Source organism: Typha latifolia, chromosome 7, assembly GCF_019914945.1.
Source record: "Typha latifolia isolate L0001 chromosome 7, TyphaL0001v2, whole genome shotgun sequence".
NCBI classification, from domain to species: Eukaryota; Viridiplantae; Streptophyta; class Magnoliopsida; order Poales; family Typhaceae; genus Typha; species Typha latifolia.
Window position 1 is genome coordinate 1,530,963 of NC_133092.1, and position 20,455 is coordinate 1,551,417.

At 39.9% G+C, this 20,455-nt stretch overlaps 4 protein-coding genes across 4 annotated transcripts; 2 read left to right on the forward strand and 2 right to left on the reverse strand.

The window, feature by feature from the left end:
* Positions 1-734: 734 nt before the first annotated feature.
* On the forward strand, positions 735-4,666 carry LOC140792882 (E3 ubiquitin-protein ligase GW2-like). The gene is made up of 8 exons (XM_073144108.1): positions 735-1,351; positions 1,490-1,541; positions 1,627-1,672; positions 1,747-1,828; positions 1,933-2,017; positions 2,172-2,274; positions 3,304-3,370; positions 3,989-4,666. The coding sequence occupies exons 1-8, from the start codon at positions 1,160-1,162 to the stop codon at positions 4,424-4,426; spliced, it is 1,065 nt and encodes a 354-aa protein (XP_073000209.1). The 5' UTR covers positions 735-1,159; the 3' UTR covers positions 4,427-4,666.
* A 3,491-nt stretch (positions 4,667-8,157) lies between these two features.
* LOC140791706 (gibberellin 2-beta-dioxygenase 3-like) lies at positions 8,158-9,987 on the reverse strand. Its single transcript, XM_073142328.1, has 4 exons — positions 9,855-9,987; positions 9,330-9,743; positions 8,892-9,237; positions 8,158-8,756 (listed from the first exon to the last, which is right to left on the reverse strand). The coding sequence occupies exons 2-4, from the start codon at positions 9,731-9,733 to the stop codon at positions 8,517-8,519; spliced, it is 990 nt and encodes a 329-aa protein (XP_072998429.1). The 5' UTR covers positions 9,734-9,743; positions 9,855-9,987; the 3' UTR covers positions 8,158-8,516.
* Positions 9,988-14,751: 4,764 nt separating this feature from the next.
* LOC140792763 (cationic amino acid transporter 5) lies at positions 14,752-16,919 on the reverse strand. The gene has a single exon (XM_073143950.1). The coding sequence runs from the start codon at positions 16,812-16,814 to the stop codon at positions 15,024-15,026; it is 1,791 nt and encodes a 596-aa protein (XP_073000051.1). The 5' UTR covers positions 16,815-16,919; the 3' UTR covers positions 14,752-15,023.
* Positions 16,920-17,702: 783 nt separating this feature from the next.
* LOC140792128 (putative pentatricopeptide repeat-containing protein At3g23330) lies at positions 17,703-19,265 on the forward strand. Its single transcript, XM_073142968.1, has one exon. The coding sequence runs from the start codon at positions 17,703-17,705 to the stop codon at positions 19,263-19,265; it is 1,563 nt and encodes a 520-aa protein (XP_072999069.1).
* Positions 19,266-20,455: the final 1,190 nt, after the last annotated feature.

The following is a 20,455-nucleotide window of genomic DNA, read 5'->3' on the forward strand; positions in this document are numbered from 1 at the left end:
TAAATTAATTGCAGCGCTGTACTGCTAAGCGCGGGAAACGAGTACAGAGAAGGTATCGGGGAAACGCCTTTATCCTGAACCTTCGATTCCGTACGGTATATGACTTAGGCAAGTACTAATAAATGTGCATCCACGTCGGGAAACGTGGTGGAAACGACTTTTATTAGGTTTTGACTTTTGAGAGAGATAAAAATAGTCAATACCAATCCTATGAAACAATTCGCTAGATTGCCATTAAGATTATTGAGGCATTTGGCACCTAACAATGGTTACAATAATATAGCACTTATAATCACAATAACATTAGGATGTCTAAATTTTGTTAACTTAGCATACCTAATTTCGTATGCAATTGATGGGCAATTAATTAATTAATTAATTAATCTGAATTACTTAGAACCAATTGGGAACAAAGTCTCCACTCGAGTTCAGAAGAGAAGCCGAGTCACGACTTAATCAACTACGGCCTCACCGAGTCAGTGAATTTGGTTACGTGGAGAGTGACTTAAGGTCACCTCATCCTCTCGCCAATTAATTAATTCTAGTTACTAACTTGGAAACTACATCGAGCACGAGGACGCTACGGAATCAACGGTCACGATGGTAGAGGAATGGAAATCAACGGCCCCGCCCACAGTATGTGATGACGTTATTAATGTACTTGGAAAGGAAGTACTTCTACATAAATTAATTTTTATAGTTCTTTTATACAGGATGAGAAGAAGTACGAAGATATATGATAACCTCATAAATTTATTCTGCGCATTTTATTATTCACCATTTGGGCAGTTGTTGGTAGGTAAACGGAGAAGAAATATCCAAACCACCAAAGTTTCGATCGGAAGGGGAAGAAACGAGAGGAGTATAGGATTGCTCCGCTCTATTACCGATCGTCTTCCCTCCTCCGTGCTGCGATTTGATGGCGAAGGAGGCGATTCAGGTTGTCGTGATCCGGACCGGTTCTTCTCGCGGGTTGAAGGTTTAGAGTTGGTCTTTGATTTGCTTTGTTGGTGTTTATTTTTTTCGTTTGTTTGGACGGTGGTTTGTCTATTGAGATGAGGTTTTGGAAGAATTGAAGGCCAAGGAAGGAGAAAGAAAGCAATCTTTTGCTCTCTTTTTTTCTCTCGTTTCTCGTATTTTTCGGATAATTATAGTCTTCATGGGAAATAAAGTAGGTAAGGGGAGGCAAATGGTGGATGAGAAGTATACGAGGCCGCAAGGTCTCTACCAGCATCTTAACATCGACGAGAAGAAATTGAGAAAGCTCGTCCTTTATTCCAAGATAGCGCCATGCTATCCAGGGAAAGATGATTGTGCTCCGGATCTGGAGGAGTGTCCCATCTGCTTTCTGGTATAACCTCTTCGGCAAGATTTTTTTTTTTCATATTGTTTTCATCCTAAAATATACGTTCCTACTCTTTATTGATTTTTGCAGCATAAAGATGCGTAAATCCCTGTGACTAGAATTCGCTTATGTAATTTTTTGTAGTATTATCCGAGTCTTAATCGGTCAGTATGTTGCTCGAAAAGCATATGCACAGGTACATATGAATATTTTGATGTCAGCAACTTTATACATATGGATGATTCGTGTAATTTAGTTTCTCCGGCTTATGATTTCTGCAGAGTGTTTTCTTCAGGTGAAACTGCCTCAATCGACTCGCTCTGCAAAGTATCCTTTTTCTCGTGTTCATTGTTTTGTTGTTAACTCCGATCATGGAAAGGAATTCTTACTTAATTTATAAGATGCCCATTCTGTAAAACTACAAATTTTTCTGTGGAATATCGTGGTGTGAAGACAAAAGAGGAAAAGGGAATGGAACAACTTGTAAGTTTTGCAGAATTTATTTGTTTCTCTTATGGGAATTTATTGTTGCTTAATTCTGGGACCAAAACTTGATTGTTTAACTAGAAGTTCCTGTCTACGTGCAGGAGGAGCAGAGATTTATAGAAGCACAGATAAGGATGCAGCAGCAAGAGCTTCAAGATGAAGCAAAAAAGATGAAGAACAAAGAAGGTAAAAGTTCATCAAGAAGAAAACTATCTCTTTGCATTGTAATAGCTCGTTTTCAGGACTTCTGTGTATCTTGTTTAGCTTAACTTTTTCGAAGCTTTAGCATTGGTTACTTGGGACCAGATTCAATTGGGTGATGTTGCATTTTACTTGACAGTGCCATCTCAAGGATACACAACACAAGGCAATCAGTTCGTTGCATGCCAGCCCTTGTGCCCTGTGCCAGAAAGCACATATCCTTCACCCTCTAGGCTGAGTTGGTTAGTGGTGGTTAATTTCCATAAACTTTTAACCTTCTGTTCTTCAAACTTTTATTAGTAAAATTCCTATTGCACTGTGACAATGTTGTAAGTTGTAATGTTGCCCAGTAACAACAATGATTCTTTTGGTATGACATTTCATTACCCATGCATAAACCTTTCAACACCTTATTCTTCTTATGTTCAAACATTTCCTTGCAAAGGCACATGCCCTTGTTGGTACGCAACCGATATACCAATGCATACCGCTGGCACAGCCTCATCCTGATGCCAAATGGACTTCTCTTACAATATATTATAGTTACATTATATAGTTTTTTCATCCTTGATTTAAGCCTAATCAATAATATTCTTTGTTTGCTATAAAATTTTCTCATAAACTTTGATTGCATAATGGAATCCGGAAATCTGATATTAAAAGTCAAGAATATGTGACATAACATGTAATTACATGATCCGGAAAAGATACATGTTGATGTCCTAAATTACGACTGGATGATCAGGAACTACTAAAATGATATTATATCAGAAGGACAAAGTCTCCACATCAAATGGTCATGGGCAACTAAAGTTTTTAATTGACTACAATGGTTTATGTCGCTATTATGAATCTATGACACATTTGCTCTTGGAATGAATGAGGCTTTAAATCTCGGTGGTTTTACTAATGCCTCACATTTCTGTCATATTGTGCAACATTGTGATGTGTATGAACAATATGATGTACTGAATTGATAAAGGTTGGGTTGATATGGTTTAGGAGAATTATGTTGTGGATTAGCATGCCAAGTAATGCAAAGATGAGGAACATTTTTTTTTTCTGCTACCATGTAAAATCCTACGCTTCTGCTAAAGTATCTCAGATATTCAATATCATACTACCAGTTTAATATCCGGTTCTTGCATGTGCCTATGTCTCCATCTTCCTGTAGCTGTATACTTATTTTCCTACTGGATTCAAAACATGTATTTATATCATTGGCATGTTATGGACCAACAGGTTTGAATTTTATCAAACTTGAAACGCAGGGATGATAATTTCGATCCAGATCTGGAAGACATGATGGTTAGGAAAGCAATCTGGCTTTCTATGCAGGTGATGCGAGTAAAACTTTCTCACCTAATATTTTAGGAGTTTTAAGCTGATGTTGACTTGAAATATTATTCTGCAAATTAATCTGCAAGTGTTACCAACTAAAGCCCCTTTATAGATGGTGATAAATAGTTGACCGACAGTGCTTTCATTCTTCTGATGAATAAAGGGCGGGTTGATAGAGAAGTGTCTTGACAATGTCCTGAATCTCAGATGGAATATTATTGAGTCATTTAGCTGGAACATCGTGCCTTTTTTATTAAGTCTGTGTCAAACAGCTGGGTACGAATTATTCTTAGAGATCGCTTAAGATATGCAACAAATTTAACTTGGTTTTAAGATATACACCATGAGAATGTTATCATAAGTCGACTTTTCTTTCTGGAAATTGGTATCAGGGGACTAAAAAGCTCTGGAATTTTATTTGTGCAACTTGGGATGAGAACAACATATTTAATAACCAGACACAAGGTTTTACTTATCATGTAGTTTGTAGAATATAAGGCATCTATTTTAGCGCAATTGATTGTCACTAGGTAACGATGATATTGCAAAGATTGCTTTGATATTTTCTTATGCCAGGTGAGTCATATCTCTGATCAAACATATATCATTGAGCAGGACAAAGAAGCTCTACGAAATCCATGCTACGAGAACAATGTTTTGCCATTGCCACCCTCCGAACACCACAATTTTCATGCAGTTACTCCTGCAGAATTATCTTCTGCTGGGTTTGCTTGTGGAGTTGAAGCTTTAGCTGCGCATCAGCACATGAACAGGGAACGTTCTGCCACCAATGGCAGTAATTCTTCGGCTTATAGCATGCTCAGACAGTCCGACAGCTTATCTCATCGAGATTTAAACATGACAGAGCATTTTTCACCAAAAAGCTGGGTTGAGGTATCACCGAGCAGTAGAAGTGAAATGACAGGAGTCGGGACAAGCTATGCAGACTCAAACACCACGGTAGATGCTTCTGCAGACTACTTTCTTCCTGAGAGCTTCGAAGAGCAAATGATGCTGGCCATGGCTATTTCACTAGCAGAAGCTCCGAGCTAGGACAAGCCCTCCTGGGCTAACATCACTGTTAGTGATAGATTCCCTGGTTGCAAGAATTTCCATTTATTTTTTTTCTTTCCTTTTCCTTGTACAGCTGTTATTCCTATAGTTATTTCTTGGTCGGTTGTTTTACCATACATGTAATGTAAGCAAGAATATGGAAAAATAGGGGGAAAAAATTGTGGATATGAAATTGATTGGCCAGGTTAATACAGTTGAGATGTTGATAGATGAAGAAAATGTGTGTGGTTTTTTCTATTATAAATGTAAAGTTCTCACACTATCCCGAATAAGGAAGGGCAGCATCATAAACGCTCATTATTTAGAAGAATTAATTTATATATTCAACTTATGTATTGGGGCTACCATTTATATTTAGTCTATGATTAATCTACGGACTCTTATCAACTAAAAAAAATTGAAACAACATATACACTTGGAGTTGTACATGCATTTATATCCCAGTTCTTTAAATTGTAAGGTAAAGTGCAAAAAAGAAATGAGGCGACAAAGCCAAGTTATTCCAAAATTTAGCATTAAGTTTCAGAGCCAAATTGCTATGGCCAAACCACGTCTTTAGTTAAAAAGACCTAAAACTTTTTCCTGAGGTCAGATAGTCAACCAGACTGGTTGACCAAAGCCCTCCACTGAGGTCAAAATATGCTTGATATGTAATCCGGCCCAGGTGAGTTGGATGAATTGATCATTAGTTGGGGTCCAATGACCAGCTTTAGATCTAATTGAGAGAGTTAGTATTCATCCTTCCTTGCAGCTAAGTGGTTGGATACATGTGGAGTCATGGACTTGGGATTCGAGTAGCTAGAAGATTTTCAAATTTTACAAGCTTATAAACTTAAAAATTACAGAGGGAGGAAAATAAGAAATGAGAGCTTTTAGGAGGGGGAATTATAGGACTCCCATTTTCGCCATAGACCAGCTAATTCTAGCTGGAAGCCGATCGGAATGAGAGCTTTAAAGTTAAAAGAAACTGGAAGTTAAAAAGAGTTGAGGAAAGAAAAGTATCTTTGCTTTTTATGCAAGCGAAGAATTGAATGAGGGGGAAACCAATTATACCTTCTCATAAATGTATCATCAGATCCACATGGTGTAAAAGGGTACATTAATGACTCAAGTCAACGAAATATTACTCTCGAAAGGCTTTCATTAGTGTCTTCTGTGGATGCATTTCTTTTGTTTTGTTTTTCTTCTCATGATCATAAATTGGGTCTTTATCTACTATCTAAAGTTTGTTAAGATTTATGTCAAAATTATGCTCCCTTAGATTATAACTCCAAATATACAAGCAGTACCTGTGTAGAAGAGGAGAGTACTCACACACCAATTAATTCTCTCCTACTACTTACAACTTACTTTAGCCAGCACAAAGATCAGACCATATTTAATGATGTTCTCTGAGATCACTCTGCAAACCTAACTTTATGAACTGTCGAGAAATTGATGAACTCTTTCTTTCCTCCATTATTGACATGGCCCTTAAGATTGTATTCTCTTTGGGTACATCTCACAGCCTGGTTTATGCTCCTGCCATCAACAAAGAGGGGTTCAGGTTCAGATCCTCAGAACAACATATCCTCCTCCCCACTCCCCACCTTAATCCTTCCGTGTTCCTTCCTGCCAGTTGAACGAAGCCCACACCATTCAAAGCACAAAATCTCAGCAGGCAATGCCATGCCTTAGAATTTATTTTGATGCAGATAATTAATGTAAAATTGTAAGGTCCCATATAATGTCCGGCCGACGTGCCAAAGGGGAGCAAAGGCGACCCCCACCACCCACCCTAAATACTTCAGAAACAGACGCCACGTTTTTCCCTTCTAGAAGTTCACTTTGATTGTCTGAGAATATACTCGAGATTATATCCTCGTGTGTATGAGTCACCATCAATCAATTGGATAGCGATTGTTAAAGTGAGCTCCAGTGAGCTGAGCTTAGAATATTATAAAGAAATTTTTTAGAAGAAGAAGAAGAAGAAGATTTAATTCGAGCTTAAACCGAGTTGGAACCGAGTTTAATCGTTTTGATGGTTCCTAGGGATGGTGAGAGAGATTCTATGGTACAAAACTTTATACCTTTTGCTAATACTCTGCTCCTCCTTTGACCCACAGCCAGCTGGTTATTAGGTTGGGGTCCCACACCTCCCCCCAACTTCCCACACGCTATTCCTCCCCCCTGCCAGGCCCCACCCAGCCTTCTCTCTTTTCTCTGCATGGCTATTTGTTTTGGGACGCACCGCATCCATCATCTTTTATTGCAATCTTTATGGAAGGCTGAGCTAGTACTACTATGCCATATCTAAAAAGGCATCCCTTTCTTTATTATATGTCCTATGGTCTCAATCTTCATGAAGGACCTTAGATTCTTTTCTCTTCCTTTTTTTTAATATTTGTTTGAAAAAGTAATTATGTTATAAAAAAAAAAAGCATAAAAATATCTCTTTTAGGTATTCAGACAGATACCAGGTCATCCCTATATTGAAATATCAATCATATCACCTCGCATGTAATAGACTCCACCCAATTAGAAATAAAACTCAGAACTCTGCTCTTGTTACTAGCTCGGTTAGTCTTCCTAAAATTTGAAGGAAAGAAAATTAAAGAAAAAAAAAATTAATAAATGAAAAATATCTAAAATAATGTGGCGCCATCTCAATGAGGGCAATTGCTTTGAAGACAAAAATTTTGGTAAGATTGAGGGAGTCGAACTTGAGTTGAGTAAGGAAACTTGATAGTTTTTTGCTTCAACATGCAATGCAATGCAATGGGTCACATGGCAAGGAGCACTAGTACCCAGCAAGAAAGGGATACCATCACGGCTCCCTAGTAATAAATCTCGACCAAGCCCTAGAGTTGGGTGAACCAAAAGTGCCATCAGTATTGATAAGGATGGACCCCGGTGGCGGACTTGCCAAGGAGTAAAAGGAGCGCAATAACTAAGGGTTTGCAAGAAATGATTCGTTCATTACTGATGATATAACGAATAGCCAACCTAATGGAATAAAGAGAGTCAAAAAGATGCTTAAAGATGACCGACTTGTTAGCCCGCGTTTGAAGGGGTTATCAAATGTTAGGAGATATATACTGAGCTTGTATAAGCTTAACCTAAACAATACGAGGCCTATTAAGAAAGCCAAAAACTCTAGGCTCGACAAGTCCCTAAGACTGTAGATACCGAGATCACTCACCTTCAAAGGAAGTTGGCACTTTTCTCACTTAATAAAATGAAGTCCACACTCGGACTCCCCACCACCCTATAAGGCTGCTCTAACACACACATCTACTCGGTCAGTCACATATAGAGGAACGGAGAACGGGAGTATTGCTCATGGAAAACAATCCGGAGAGCGAGAACAGTGGACTTTAATAAGAGTGATTCTAACCGTGACAGAGGGTGGACTTTTCTTTTCTTTTCCTTTTATAATATTCTCTTTTCTCTTTCTTGCAGTGGTCCAATGTTACAGTATCAAAAATAATGGCCACTTTATTTAATTTTTCCTCCACTCTTGGATGAGGACATGGCCACATGACCTAAAGCCAGAGGGGCTTTTTAACTATGTTTGTATGCAGGCAATAGATAAATAGTGTTAATAGTGATAGGCTCTGCACATGAACCTCAAAAGAATCGAAAGTGCTTTTAGAAATGTACTGTGAAAAGGATTGAAGTTCTAAAATATATTAAAACTTAGATATTTGTGCACCACAGTAGCCTGTAGATACTATTAGAATCAGCTATTTATTCACTTTGAGAGAGAGAGAGAGAGAGAGTACAAGTGCTCAATAGAGCAATCGAATATTGTCAATCTATTCACCATGAGAAGAAGCTCACACCACTCACAACCTCAGCAGTCCTGTATCGCTGTATGAGAAGACGCAACAAAGGAGAGGAGGGAGTAAAAAGGAAAAACACTAGAAAAGGGGGAGGAGGAGGATAAAAGAACCTTTTTGTTTCCTTTTCGGGTAACTATGGCTAACACCAAGGCAGTGGTCACCTTTCCGAAGACAACCTTTTTGACCATCTTTGGCCCAAATTAGGAAATCCAAAGTCGTCAAAATGTCAGCAATGACCCTCCCTCCTACTTCTCAAATTGCCCCAGCCTGTTGTCAGCCAGCCTTGTTTTGTAAGCACTCCTCTTGTACTCGCACCATGTGAACTCCCTGTACAAGCTCTGCTCTCCTTCCTCCATCAACAGTGGCAAAGGTGCCAACTTTTCCCTTGGAGGTGGTCCTCCAAAGTAGATCATGGAGACCCTGGAGCTAATGCTGTTGGCCAACACCCTATGCTTCACGCTCCTGAATCTCCCATTTGTCAGAACCTGAGGCCAACACCAACACCATTGGATTTGTCAAGATCTATGCATGCAACAATTGGAAGGAGGAGGAGAAGAATAAAGAAATAGCCACACACACACACACACACACACACAAATGCCGTCTTTTTCATTTCACACCTGCAAGGAGTCACCAACATTGACGTAGAAGGAGTTTTGATCAGGAGGAACAGAGACCCAGCTCCCATCTCTCAAGGAGATCTCTAAACCTGAGGTGTTGTTGGATCTTAGAAGGGATATTATTTGTGGGTCAGTGTGCTCCCCAAAGCCAGTGAGGCTACAGTTGAGCCCTTGAAGGTGTGGGCATGGTGGGTAGTGATTGAGCCTTAACACACTGTCACTCTCCTCATCCATCACAAGCTTGCTGAGTAGATTTCTTGGTTGGATATTTAACCCTTCTGCGAGCAATTCTAATACCTCACAAGCAAGTTTTCTTACACCCATGATGTACTCATTCAAAGCAGAGCTGCAAACAAAACCCATCAAAGGAGAAGAGAAGTTATTAAAGAAAAAGTATGATTTGAAAGAAACCAAGTATACCAACTTGATATTTCTTACCAAAACGAGCTTGCTGAAGGCTCTTTCAGATAGGATAGTGAGGTCTGAGACATGGGCTTGGAGGTGACCTCCAAGAGGAGGTACTCCAGCCAGCCCAGATCACCATTACATCCAATCCTCTTACTCCCATACCCGAGAGGGCTTCCGGATCCCAAGAACTCCTTCTCCACTTGTGGCAATGTGAAGAACCTCATTGCCTCGGCTTCCAACTTAGCCATGAGGTCCATTGCGATGCCATGATTGGTCACCTTGAAGAACCCAACCTCCTCGCAAGCCCTTACGAGAAGGGTCTTGGAGCTGGGCTCTGAGAGGTCTATCACCGGGATACCAGAGAAGAAGGTGCCAGGTTTGTGCGCTATTGGGAGAGAGATTTGCTCAAGCTCTCCCTTTGCTAATACCACCATCGCTTTAGAGCTAAGGAAACAGAGCAAAAACAGAGGAAAGGTGTAATGAGCAAGCTTGAAGTCGCTTAAGAGACTCAAAGCGGTGCAGTTTTTTGTAATATCTAAATAGAACAGAACCGACCTTGCTATGGGGATAGCGAGACAAGGGGAGAGAGAGAGAGAGAGAGGAGGGGTTTTAGACTTCGAACTTTGAATTAGGGAATATGTGACTCCTCTTTATATAGAACTCAAAAGCTAGAAGGCTAGAATCCACCTGGAGGGGTAAACAGTAAGAGAGAGAGAGAGAGAGAGAGAGAGAGAGAGAGAGAGAGAGAGAGAGAGAGAGAGAGAGAGAGAGAGAGAGAGAGAGGAAGACAATAACAAAATGAACTCTTCTTTTCTAATGGTGGAAACTATGTGATGCTAATAGTCTCTAACGAGAGTGGTAAGTTCGTGTCACCTTGGAAATAAAGCTAAGGTGGTCATTAATTTATCCCACTTCCTCTTCCCATATCTCGCACTATCATTTCATGATCACTTCATTAAATTGAGAGGAATGTTCTACGAAGTGGAGGCAAACTGGAATCGATCTGTGATTTCAATTTTTTTCTTTTTTCCTTCTTTCCTTTTTTTATCTTCCCTTCCCCCCTCTCTCTTTTGGCATTAAAGTGGGATGGAGACTGCCCAGTGCTTACACCTCCTAGCTTTTTATTTTGTCTTGATGATGGAGAATGAATGCCTTTCAATAGATTATTGAGCTTCTATATCATTTCGAATATTTTGGATATTTTTGCTTCACATATTTATTGGGCCACTGCTCCTTTATTATCTCTTTCTTTTCTTTCTTAAGGTGGCCTAACGACGATATCGACGCGAACTGATGATCTCCTTTAATATATTGTGAAAAGCTAGTGTTGGTGAAAGACTAAACTTCTTACTCATACTAGACTATGGTTTTCTATATAATATATATATATATATATATGTATATGAATGTATGTACGTATGTATGTATAGGGAAGATAGTGCACCTGGCAAGGGTGAGGTAATTAAAGGTGGCGCATCACATCATGCAGCCCCCACGATGTAACAGAATTCCTGTTGAAATATCATCAGCCATCACTCATTTTGAGTGCATTGCATCTGTTCTTCGGACCCCCTTTCGTCCCTGAACAAAAGACTGTCACAATTAGATTCCCCCCTTATCTAAAATTACAGTATACATATCTATAGTCTATGAACATTCTTTGTTCCACGGGAGAAATTCATTCATCAAATTGCTGCAGCTACGGTTGGCTATCTGTCGATCAGGCAGAGGCTTGTTGTTTAGTTTGGTTGTACTGGAGAGATAAAGAAAGTACTTAGTCTTAGTGAAATAAGATTTGACGCCACTCTTAGAATTGACCTTAAAGCTTGTGCTATTAGATGAAAACTCAAGTCTTTATATAAATTCTTTTGCTTTTTTTTTCCTCCTTTTACTCAATAATTTTTCTCTCCACGTGCGAATCCAACATCACCAACTCTCTCAAACCTAATCTACTGTTCTTAACTAAGTCTTGTATTCAATTTCTCTTTCGGTCACCTACCGGTCTATCTCTTGCTCTTCATGGGTTATCATAAACTCACTCATTTGATCTTCACATATTAATTCTATGCACATTTGTTTTAAATAAGGACTAAAATTTAACCAAGTTTGCACACTAATTTTAAGTGTCCGAACCCAACCCAAGACCTTAGCACCATCCGTTGAACTATGTCACCACTACTGTGTAACTATGACCCATCTATAGGAGACAGCATGTTCATTAAATTTAGTTGCATCGAATCACTTTGAATAGCCTAGGATTGTCGAACAAATAAAAGAGTCCTAGTCTAAGTAAAACAGAGTTTGATGTAAATTTTAGAACCCAATTTAACCTCAGAATTTATCTATCTCTTCTAAAGATCGTGATTCTTAATGAAACAGAGAGCGAGAGAGAAGGTTTCTGCTAAATACCAAAAAAAGTGTTAGATAGATCTATCTCTTGTGTGTTAACCTTGTGGCAAATTTAAAGGAGATTGGTGGATAGGGTAAGGCTGAGCTAGCTGACAGATATGTATATATTTATAGAGGTAGGCTTAGGTGGAAGCCAGTACAGCTACAGCGATGACACGTGACTAATTGCCATCTCAGTCCTTTCCTCTGCTTTTGTATTAATCCCATGTTGCTTCCTTATCTCAAAAATCATCCTCGACCTTGCACATCATTCATTCTTCAGGAAAATGATGCAATTCCACTGCTACTCTTCTGCGTGATCTTGTAGAACAGTTTGCCGACGCATCATCTCAGCCACCAAAGCAAAGCAACGCAACAACACATAAGAGACTAAGTTAGGGACACTAAGTGGTTCCTGCTCTTAAAATGAATCGAGCTCTAAATCAGTTAATAGTTTGATAAGTTGAGATTGGAAGTAGTTAAGTTGCTATAAGCTTAATCTGTAGCAATTTTGATATTGTAAACACATGATTACAGTAAATATTACTTACTATGTTATCAATTAATTCTTATATCTTGACAGTTGGATCGTGTTTTATTGAGGTTTAAAATTGCGTATCGATATCTGGCTTATAAGGAGAAGTCGACCCTCTCTAATTAACAAGGAGACGACGGGAGAGAGGAAAACACTTTGGAGAAGGGGACGGGGAACGCCGCTATAGGAAAAGTCCCTGCGGTCATCCGACGGTCCTCTTTGATCCGCCCATGTCGACGGGAGCATCGCGATTCGTGTCGCCTCAAGCCGCTTTTCCCAACCCGAGAGCGGAACCTAGTCTTCGGGACCACCTCACACGCTTAGCTCCACGTCGCCGCTCCTCGCTCGAGGTGCCACGTGGTCTCCCATCCGCGCCAATCCCGACCCATACGGCCCGTCCCCCCCATCCGCCTCCCTCACATGCCACCGTTGCCGGGTTGACGTGGCCGCTTGCTAGGCCCTCCTCTTTGTTGTCGGCGGAGGGCGTGACGTGGTTCGCTGGTTGCCTCGTACGGCTGTCGGCATGTTATTGGCCCAGCAGAGGAGACCGTTAGAGTATAGTTTCCCGCCATTTCTTTTTTTTTTTTTCCTTTTCTTTTCTTTTTTCCTTTTTTCCTCCTCTCTCTCTCTCTCTCTCTCTCTCTCTCTCTCTCTCTCTCTCTCTCTCTCTCTCTCTTGCTCGGGTTTGTATCAGAACGTGGTAGTAATGAAAGTGGAGTTGGTGCTGTACCCACTTGGGAAGAGAAAGAGATGTTATGGGTTTGTTGGTCCAAAGTAGAAAGCTAGAGACCCCATGCTTCTCTGTTGGACAAGTGTCCAGCATAACAAGCCCCTAGAAATTTTTCTTTGAGAAAGTTAATTTTAAACAATTCATCCATCAATGAGATTAACCATAAATCATCATTTCTCATAGATGACACCTCACCTACTGTCTCCAAAGGTGATGATTTTAAGCATTGTAAGGCTGCGGCGGCCCAGTGGTGGCTCATCTACAATTCCTACATTTTCTATTATAAGACAAAGGCTGCTGTGGATAGACTCTGTGCTATTCCTTATGAATTCAATCTCTTCAGCCATGCTTGCTTGGACGAGAGAACTGTAGGTTATTCTGCCTAATGGTGGTGGGCTTTTTTGAGCCACGTTGCTTTTTGTTGTTCTCTTTTACTTGACAATAGTGTGATTGGTGCCAATTCTGGAACGATGAATGAATCAAATCTATGAGGGTACTTAACTTTCTGAGACTTGATAATTATCTTCATATTATATATATATATATATATTTTTTTTTTTTTAAAACATAGACATTGCAGTGCAAGTTATTGGGCCTTTCTCAAAGTATTTCTAGATGCCTCGCTTCACAGCCCAATATCTATTTAGAATTTCTGGTACTGACCTATAAAGATGAAAAGGGTTTTTTTTTTTTCATGTATACCCCTCTAAAGCTTCTTATTTCTAGTGTACCCTTCAAACCCCATGGCTTTTTTGTGCTGCTATTCACATCTATAAATCAAAATCTTATTGTAATTTAGCAAACAAAAAGACATAGACACCTTTAGTTTAAAGAAATGCATGTAAACAAAGAAGGGTAGTCCTGTTATTCACATGAATACATAATCCACAAATAATATCTGACTACCAGTACTACCACAGTATTATTACTCAACTCTCCCAACAAACATTATACATTCAACAAATAATTGCTATGCGTATATCCTATAACACCAGGGGAATGGTATCTCTAAGCTCTCAATGAGCAAACAAAGCAAAGGAAGAGAAGATAGATGCCAAGAGAACAACGCAAACTCCTGGAAGAGTAGATATGGATCCACTATCCATCGAAGGTGATGGGCTCGGAGCTTCTTGTGCACTAACAACAGCTAAAAGTAGCAAGAAAAGCATCAGAGTAACCTTCGTTGGAAGCTGGAGAGAAGCCATTTTTTTTTTCTTTTCTTTTTTCCTTCTCACAGAAAGGTATGAAGAACGAGATGCTATGTTGCTATGCGAGAATCCAAAGGCTCGGGTTATTTATAGACGAAGGCTATAAATTTAGAGACGTGAATCCAAAGGAAAGTTGGAAGTGGTAAAATTTAGGCCGAACTAGCCGTTATGAAAGCTGCCCGAACGTTTGAAATTTAGCCGTTAAACGTGTACACGTGCGCGGGCGGCTCGGGAACTGAAGGCCACGTCGGCGTAGAACTTAAAGACTTTTCGTTTTCCCAAGTCCACCAATGACTGCTGGTCGACTATTTAGCGTGTACGTCTCTCCTAAAGAAGATCTGATTTATAGATTGTTTAGCACTTAACTTATGGTGAAAAATATTAACACTAATGATGGTAGGGATAATTTAGTCATTTAATAGTTTGTTTATGGCAAAAAAAAAAAATAGTAGCGCTAATTATGGTAGAGATAGTTTGATTATTTATACCGTTAGTTTTGATGAAAAATCTAATATTTATATTTTTGTCTTAATCACATAGGTTAAGTATTTAATTTTAAAATGCATATACATAAGTTAAATTTGAGTCAAATTATAGAAACAAAATATAATACTAAAAAGATAGTATTGTAATATAGAAAACAAGGTTAGCCAGACATGGGCTATAAAAACTCCAGTGAAAAATATATAATTAGACAAATATTATAACTTCCCACGCTATAAAAGGCTAGGCTGAGACTAGCAGGCCCAAATATTATTTTGGGCCGGACTTGGCCTCTTTTGATGATAGAAGTAAGCCCTTTTTTTTTTCGGTATTATGACCTTGGCATTAAAAATAAATAAAGTACATGGACACAAAACACTTCAAATTCCTACCATTGCCTTGTCCATATCTCCTCCACTCATTTCCTTCTCTGCTTGCAGCTCTTCAGCCTTATCATACTGTCCATAGCCATGAGCCATGTCATAAGTTGCGTGCACTCCAAAGAAAAAGTAGTAGACGAGCATTATCCCACTGCAGATCCCAAACCTAATGAACGCCTGAGACCCCAAAGAGCCCATGAGAAATAAATTAGTTGCAATCGACAAAGAAGGCAGCCATGGCACTAATGGCACTCCCCAAATCTTTGGCGTCCTGCACTGAGGCACAAACAATTGAATCCCAAGTGTCCCACCTATCCACATTGGTACTGTTATCAAGTACCCAATCCACCCATGGGGCCTTAATCCCCAATAAGCCGAGGTCCCCATGGATGCAGCGATTATAACCAACAAGCAAATGACCAACTTTGTTAGCTGCAGACGAGTAGAAACACCTCTCAAGTAGTATCTCCTCACAAGGAGTGCAGTGGCCATCATCATAAAGATGAATAATGTACTCACAGATAGCAAGCTTGCCAACACATCTAGACTGGAGAACAGAGCAATGCAAGCACTTGAGATTGTGATTAGGAGAGTGGCATAGATGGGTGTCCCAGTGTTGGGGTGGACTAAAGCAAACAAGGGTGGGATTATATGGCTTCTAGCTATGTGAGTAGTGTATCTTCCCTGGCCTAATGCACCCACTAAGAGTACAGTAGTCATGCCCTTGAGAGCACCAAGTGCAACCAAATACTGCGCCCACTTCATCCCGACACTGCGAAATGCCACCGAGTATGCTGCATTTGGGTCGATCTCAGTGTACTTCTGCATCATGCTAAGTGCCAGGGCCATGAGGCAATAGATAACTGTGATAATTGACATGGATCCAAGTAGGCCTAATGGTATGTCTCTCGAAGGATTTCTAGTTTCTTCTGCCATTGTTGCTATGTTATCAAATCCACCATAGGCGAAGTATACAATTGCAGCAGCTTTAAACACCCCTTGCACACCAAATGGGAGGAAGGGGGTTAAATTACTAGTCCTGGCATGAGCAAAACCGGCCACTATGACAAAGACTATGACTAAGGAGTGGACTGCAGATGCTATCCAATTGAAGTAAGAAGTCCTCTTTGTGCTAATCATGGCAATGGTGGAAGTGATCACAATGATTACTACAGCAATTGGGTCTAAGAGATTGAAGTCCTTCGAAAGATTAGTGTGGATTCTCAGTGAGTTTGGAGGAAGGTTTAAAAATGTGGATAAGTATGAAGTCCAAGCTCTTCCAACGGCCGCAGTGCCGATTATGCTCTCAAGTATCAAGTTTGCTCCAGCTATGAATGCAGCGAAGTCTCCTAATTCCACTCTTAGATAAGCAAACGATCCACCTGCAACTGGAATTTCCACAGCAAACTCAGTGTAGCAGAAAACAGATAGCATAGCAGAGATACCCGACGCCACGTAGGACAGGACTATCGCCGGGCCGGCGTGTTCATGTGCTTCTTGGCCGGTTAGGACGAAGATGCCGGCGCCGATCACCGAACCGAAACCGAACCATGTGAGGTCCCACCAATTGAGGCAGCGTTTCATCTCATTCTCGCTTTGTTTTCGGATTTTTCCGAGCTCGGTAACGTCGTCGGATCGCCCTACAAGGCGGTCCTTAAACCGGTGGTGCGTCTGCCGGAGCGCAGACCTGTAAGTAGCCCAGCTTTCAAAGGACTTCTCAGGGAAGAAGTCCTCCTTGCTCCATCTCCAGTAGCTTCTTGTTTGGAATTCATCAGTTGCCGGTCCTTCCATTGATGCAATGATATCTTACACTACTTCTTGCGCGCGTCTCAATATATAAGCATGTAGATTGAGAAGATAAGAAGGTAATCAATTGGGAGGTCGTTATGAACTGTGGAGCTACAGTTGGTCCCACAGTGCTGGTGGGAAATTTGGCCCATGCTCTTAACTGATGGAGGCATGCATTGGAATCTACGACTTAAGAGTACCAAATGGTTTCAATATTCTAATTTCCAAGTGAAAACTTTTTGTTTGTTGCTCATCAATCTTTCCTCTTGTTAAAACAAAACGCAACCTTCAATTGAATGCCCAGAATCTTGACGACTTGCAGACGTCGAGACAAAAGTGTCTGCTTCCATGTCCTTCTCCATCCAATATCTTTTTCTCTAATGCGATGTCACGCATGATAGGCAGAAAGATTGCAATTATTGATCCATTGCCAAACGCCATAAGATTTAATTGTTGCTATCCTTGATTACTAATACCAATGATGTCAAGTCATCAGCAAAAGAACAAAGAAGCTTAATAGAGAAAAAGCTTGCATGTGCACAATCCTTTTCTTCATTTCGTTCTCTTGGGGGAAAACAACAATCGACTTGCATAAGACTATTCAAAAGTACTCCCAAGTTGGTGCCTATCGTTCTCTCATCTAGGGATTGGCAAATTATTGGAAGTTCTATCCTATATTCCCTGATTCATAGTTGAATGAATCAGTTCGCGTTCACACGGAGATGATCCTTAACTGGAGTGAGCCTTAGTCCAGTGAAAGCTAAGTGTCCGAAGATGTGAGTAGAGAAGAATCAAATAGACGACAACAAGCACAGGACGAGCCAAACTCAAGTTCGATGTAATAGTAGACGTATAACAGGATTGATAGCATCTACCAGGAGGGCAGGAACGATGATGCTTCACATCCAACTCCCTCAGCCATCCCCAACTCGCCGTGCCTTCCAAGGTCCCCTTCTTCCCAATGGAACCAAATCCCACGGATTCAAACAACTCCACAGAACCTCCTCTACTTCCTCTCAGAGCACCATCCAGCTCAAAACCAACAGCCAAAGCAGTAGCTCTCACTCGCTTCCGTCCTCCCAACGTAAAACCAAGTCCTGGGACTCAAGAATCCATCTCCAATTTGGTAGAAGGAACTATCGAGATTGCATCACCTCGTACTACCAAATGGTCGATGATGGCGTCTTCCCTAGCCATCCGACCTTCTCGCTCGTCCTCAAAGCTTGCTCCTTTCTGAATGATATCAGAGCCCTCAGGCTTCTGCACAATGACGCGTTGCGCTTTGGGCTAGACTCCGTTCCCTCCGTAGCAGCTGCTATTCTTGATGGGTACGTCAAATGTGGATCCCCTGAGTTGGCCAGCCAGTTGTTCGACAGAATGCCCCATAGAGATGTCATTTCTTGGATCATTGTCATTTCAGCTAGTTATAAGAGTGGCAATTTTGGTAAAGCGATCAATTATTTTAGAGAGATGGTGGAAGGTGTAGCTCCGGATGAGGTTGCTTTAGTTAGCATATTGTCAGTGGCGACACAATTGACATGGCTACCTTATGGACTTGAGGTTCATGGCTATTTGACAAGGAGGTGCTTCAGATCAGGAGAAGCTTTAATTTCTTCTCTTGTAAAGATGTATGCCAAGCTTGGCAGAATACACTATGCTGTCCGAATTGTGAGTAAAACCAAGGAGAATAGTGCGATAGCATGGACTACACTAATGATGGGATACATGAATTCAAACAACATGTATGGTGCCTTGTATATATTCCAGCGGATGATAAGTTTGGGAATTGAACCTACTGAGAGGACCATCAGTTGTGCTCTAAGGGCTGCTTCCCATCTGGGTTTAATTCGCCTGGGGATTCAGATACATGGATACATATTAAAGGGGCCGTTTGAATTAGACAACCACACACTGAGCAGTTTGATTGACATGTACAGTATTTGTGGGATGCCCACCCAATTGTGTAGGAAGATATTTGATCAAATGAAGGAAAAAGATGTGGTTTCATGGACCACCATGATAATGGCCTATAACCGATGGGAAGATGGACATGCCTCCCTTCAACTATTTGATGAAATGCAAACTTCTGGTGTTTCTCCTGATTCTGTTGCATTTACAGCAGTTCTCTCGGCATGCAGATCATCTGGTATGCTACATGAAGGCCTTAGGTTGTTTAACTCTATGATTGTAGATTATGGAATAAATCCAACAGAAGAGCATTTTGCTTGTCTGAGAAACTTGATTGCCAAGGATGGAAGATTAAAAGAAGCATATGAAGCTATTGAAAGTATGGCTATCAAAGATCAGAGGGACATTTGGCAAGCTTTCCTAGGAGCTTGCAGGGTTCATGGAAATGAGAATTTTAGTGAAATTGCTGCAAGTAAGATGTTGAAGATTGATCAAAGTGAGAGCTCAGCAAAGGGACTCTCTGGTTCAATGATGAACACTTCATGACTAAATGATAGGAGGTATGTACAATAGTACAATGCTTCTCCTGTACTTCTTTTTTTCCTCTTTCCTTTTGTGCATATCTTAGATGATGATTCCAGTCAAGTGAAGAATGAACCTTTTTTCCCTAACTTTGAGTAAGAAGCTTCCCTTCGTGGCTTCTTCTTCTCATGGAAATGCCACTCTTTGAAGAAGTTTCCAAATTCACTATTTTGGTAGAAGCTGACATCTCAGGCCCTTCGAGATTCTCTAATAACTATTTGAATTTTGGGGAGTGCCATTTCCTGAAGAGACTCAAAAGCGACAATTTCATTGTGTTTGTCATCAAATATAAGACCTCCAGTGATCCATATTATTCTCTCCTAAATATTTTTAGTGGTATAATGCTCCTACGTTCCTCTGCTTCAATAAGTTAGTTCTCTGACCTCCAAAATGCTGTCTCATCCATAGCTCTATGTACTTCCGGAGGACCTAGCTATTGGTTGTGTTTGCTGAGCTCCTCCAATGTCATATTCGTGCATCTCCGTAGCATTAATTAGAAACTTATTTGCCTACTGTTCGATTAGCTTACTTGTTACATTAGAGGTGATCGAGTGGCCTGGCCCGGTCCGCCCGATACCATAGCAGCCCAGCATACAACAGCGAACAGTTTCTATAATTTTAAACTAAACATTTTTTTTATCATTTTTAAAATAAAATTTTATTTAAAAAATAACTATTCTTATATTTACTTATATTATATATATATAATATATAAAAATAATGTTTTATTTTTTATAAAATTACTGTGAATACTATTTGATTTATATAAAATAAATTAATGAAATAGATATCAAAGTTAAATTAGTAATTGAGTTAGCATGTCACATAAGATGTAAGTTTGACAAATAATATTTATATATTTTAAAATAAAATAATTATAATATTTAATTATTATTTTAAAATAAAGAGTTATATTTCAGAATATAAAAAAATTATTCCTTAAACGAAGGAGGGCTTAAAGTGACATTGATTGACTTCCTAGTTGTTGAACCAATGAATATCTTTTTAATAAATAAATAAGGTAAATACTTTAATACACCTTTAAAAATTATAATCTTAATCCAACGGCTATAATAGCCCGTTTTCATACCCGGTACCGTTTCTCGGTACCAGTTTTAAAATCACATTAGGTAAGAAAAAGAGTATATTAGTTA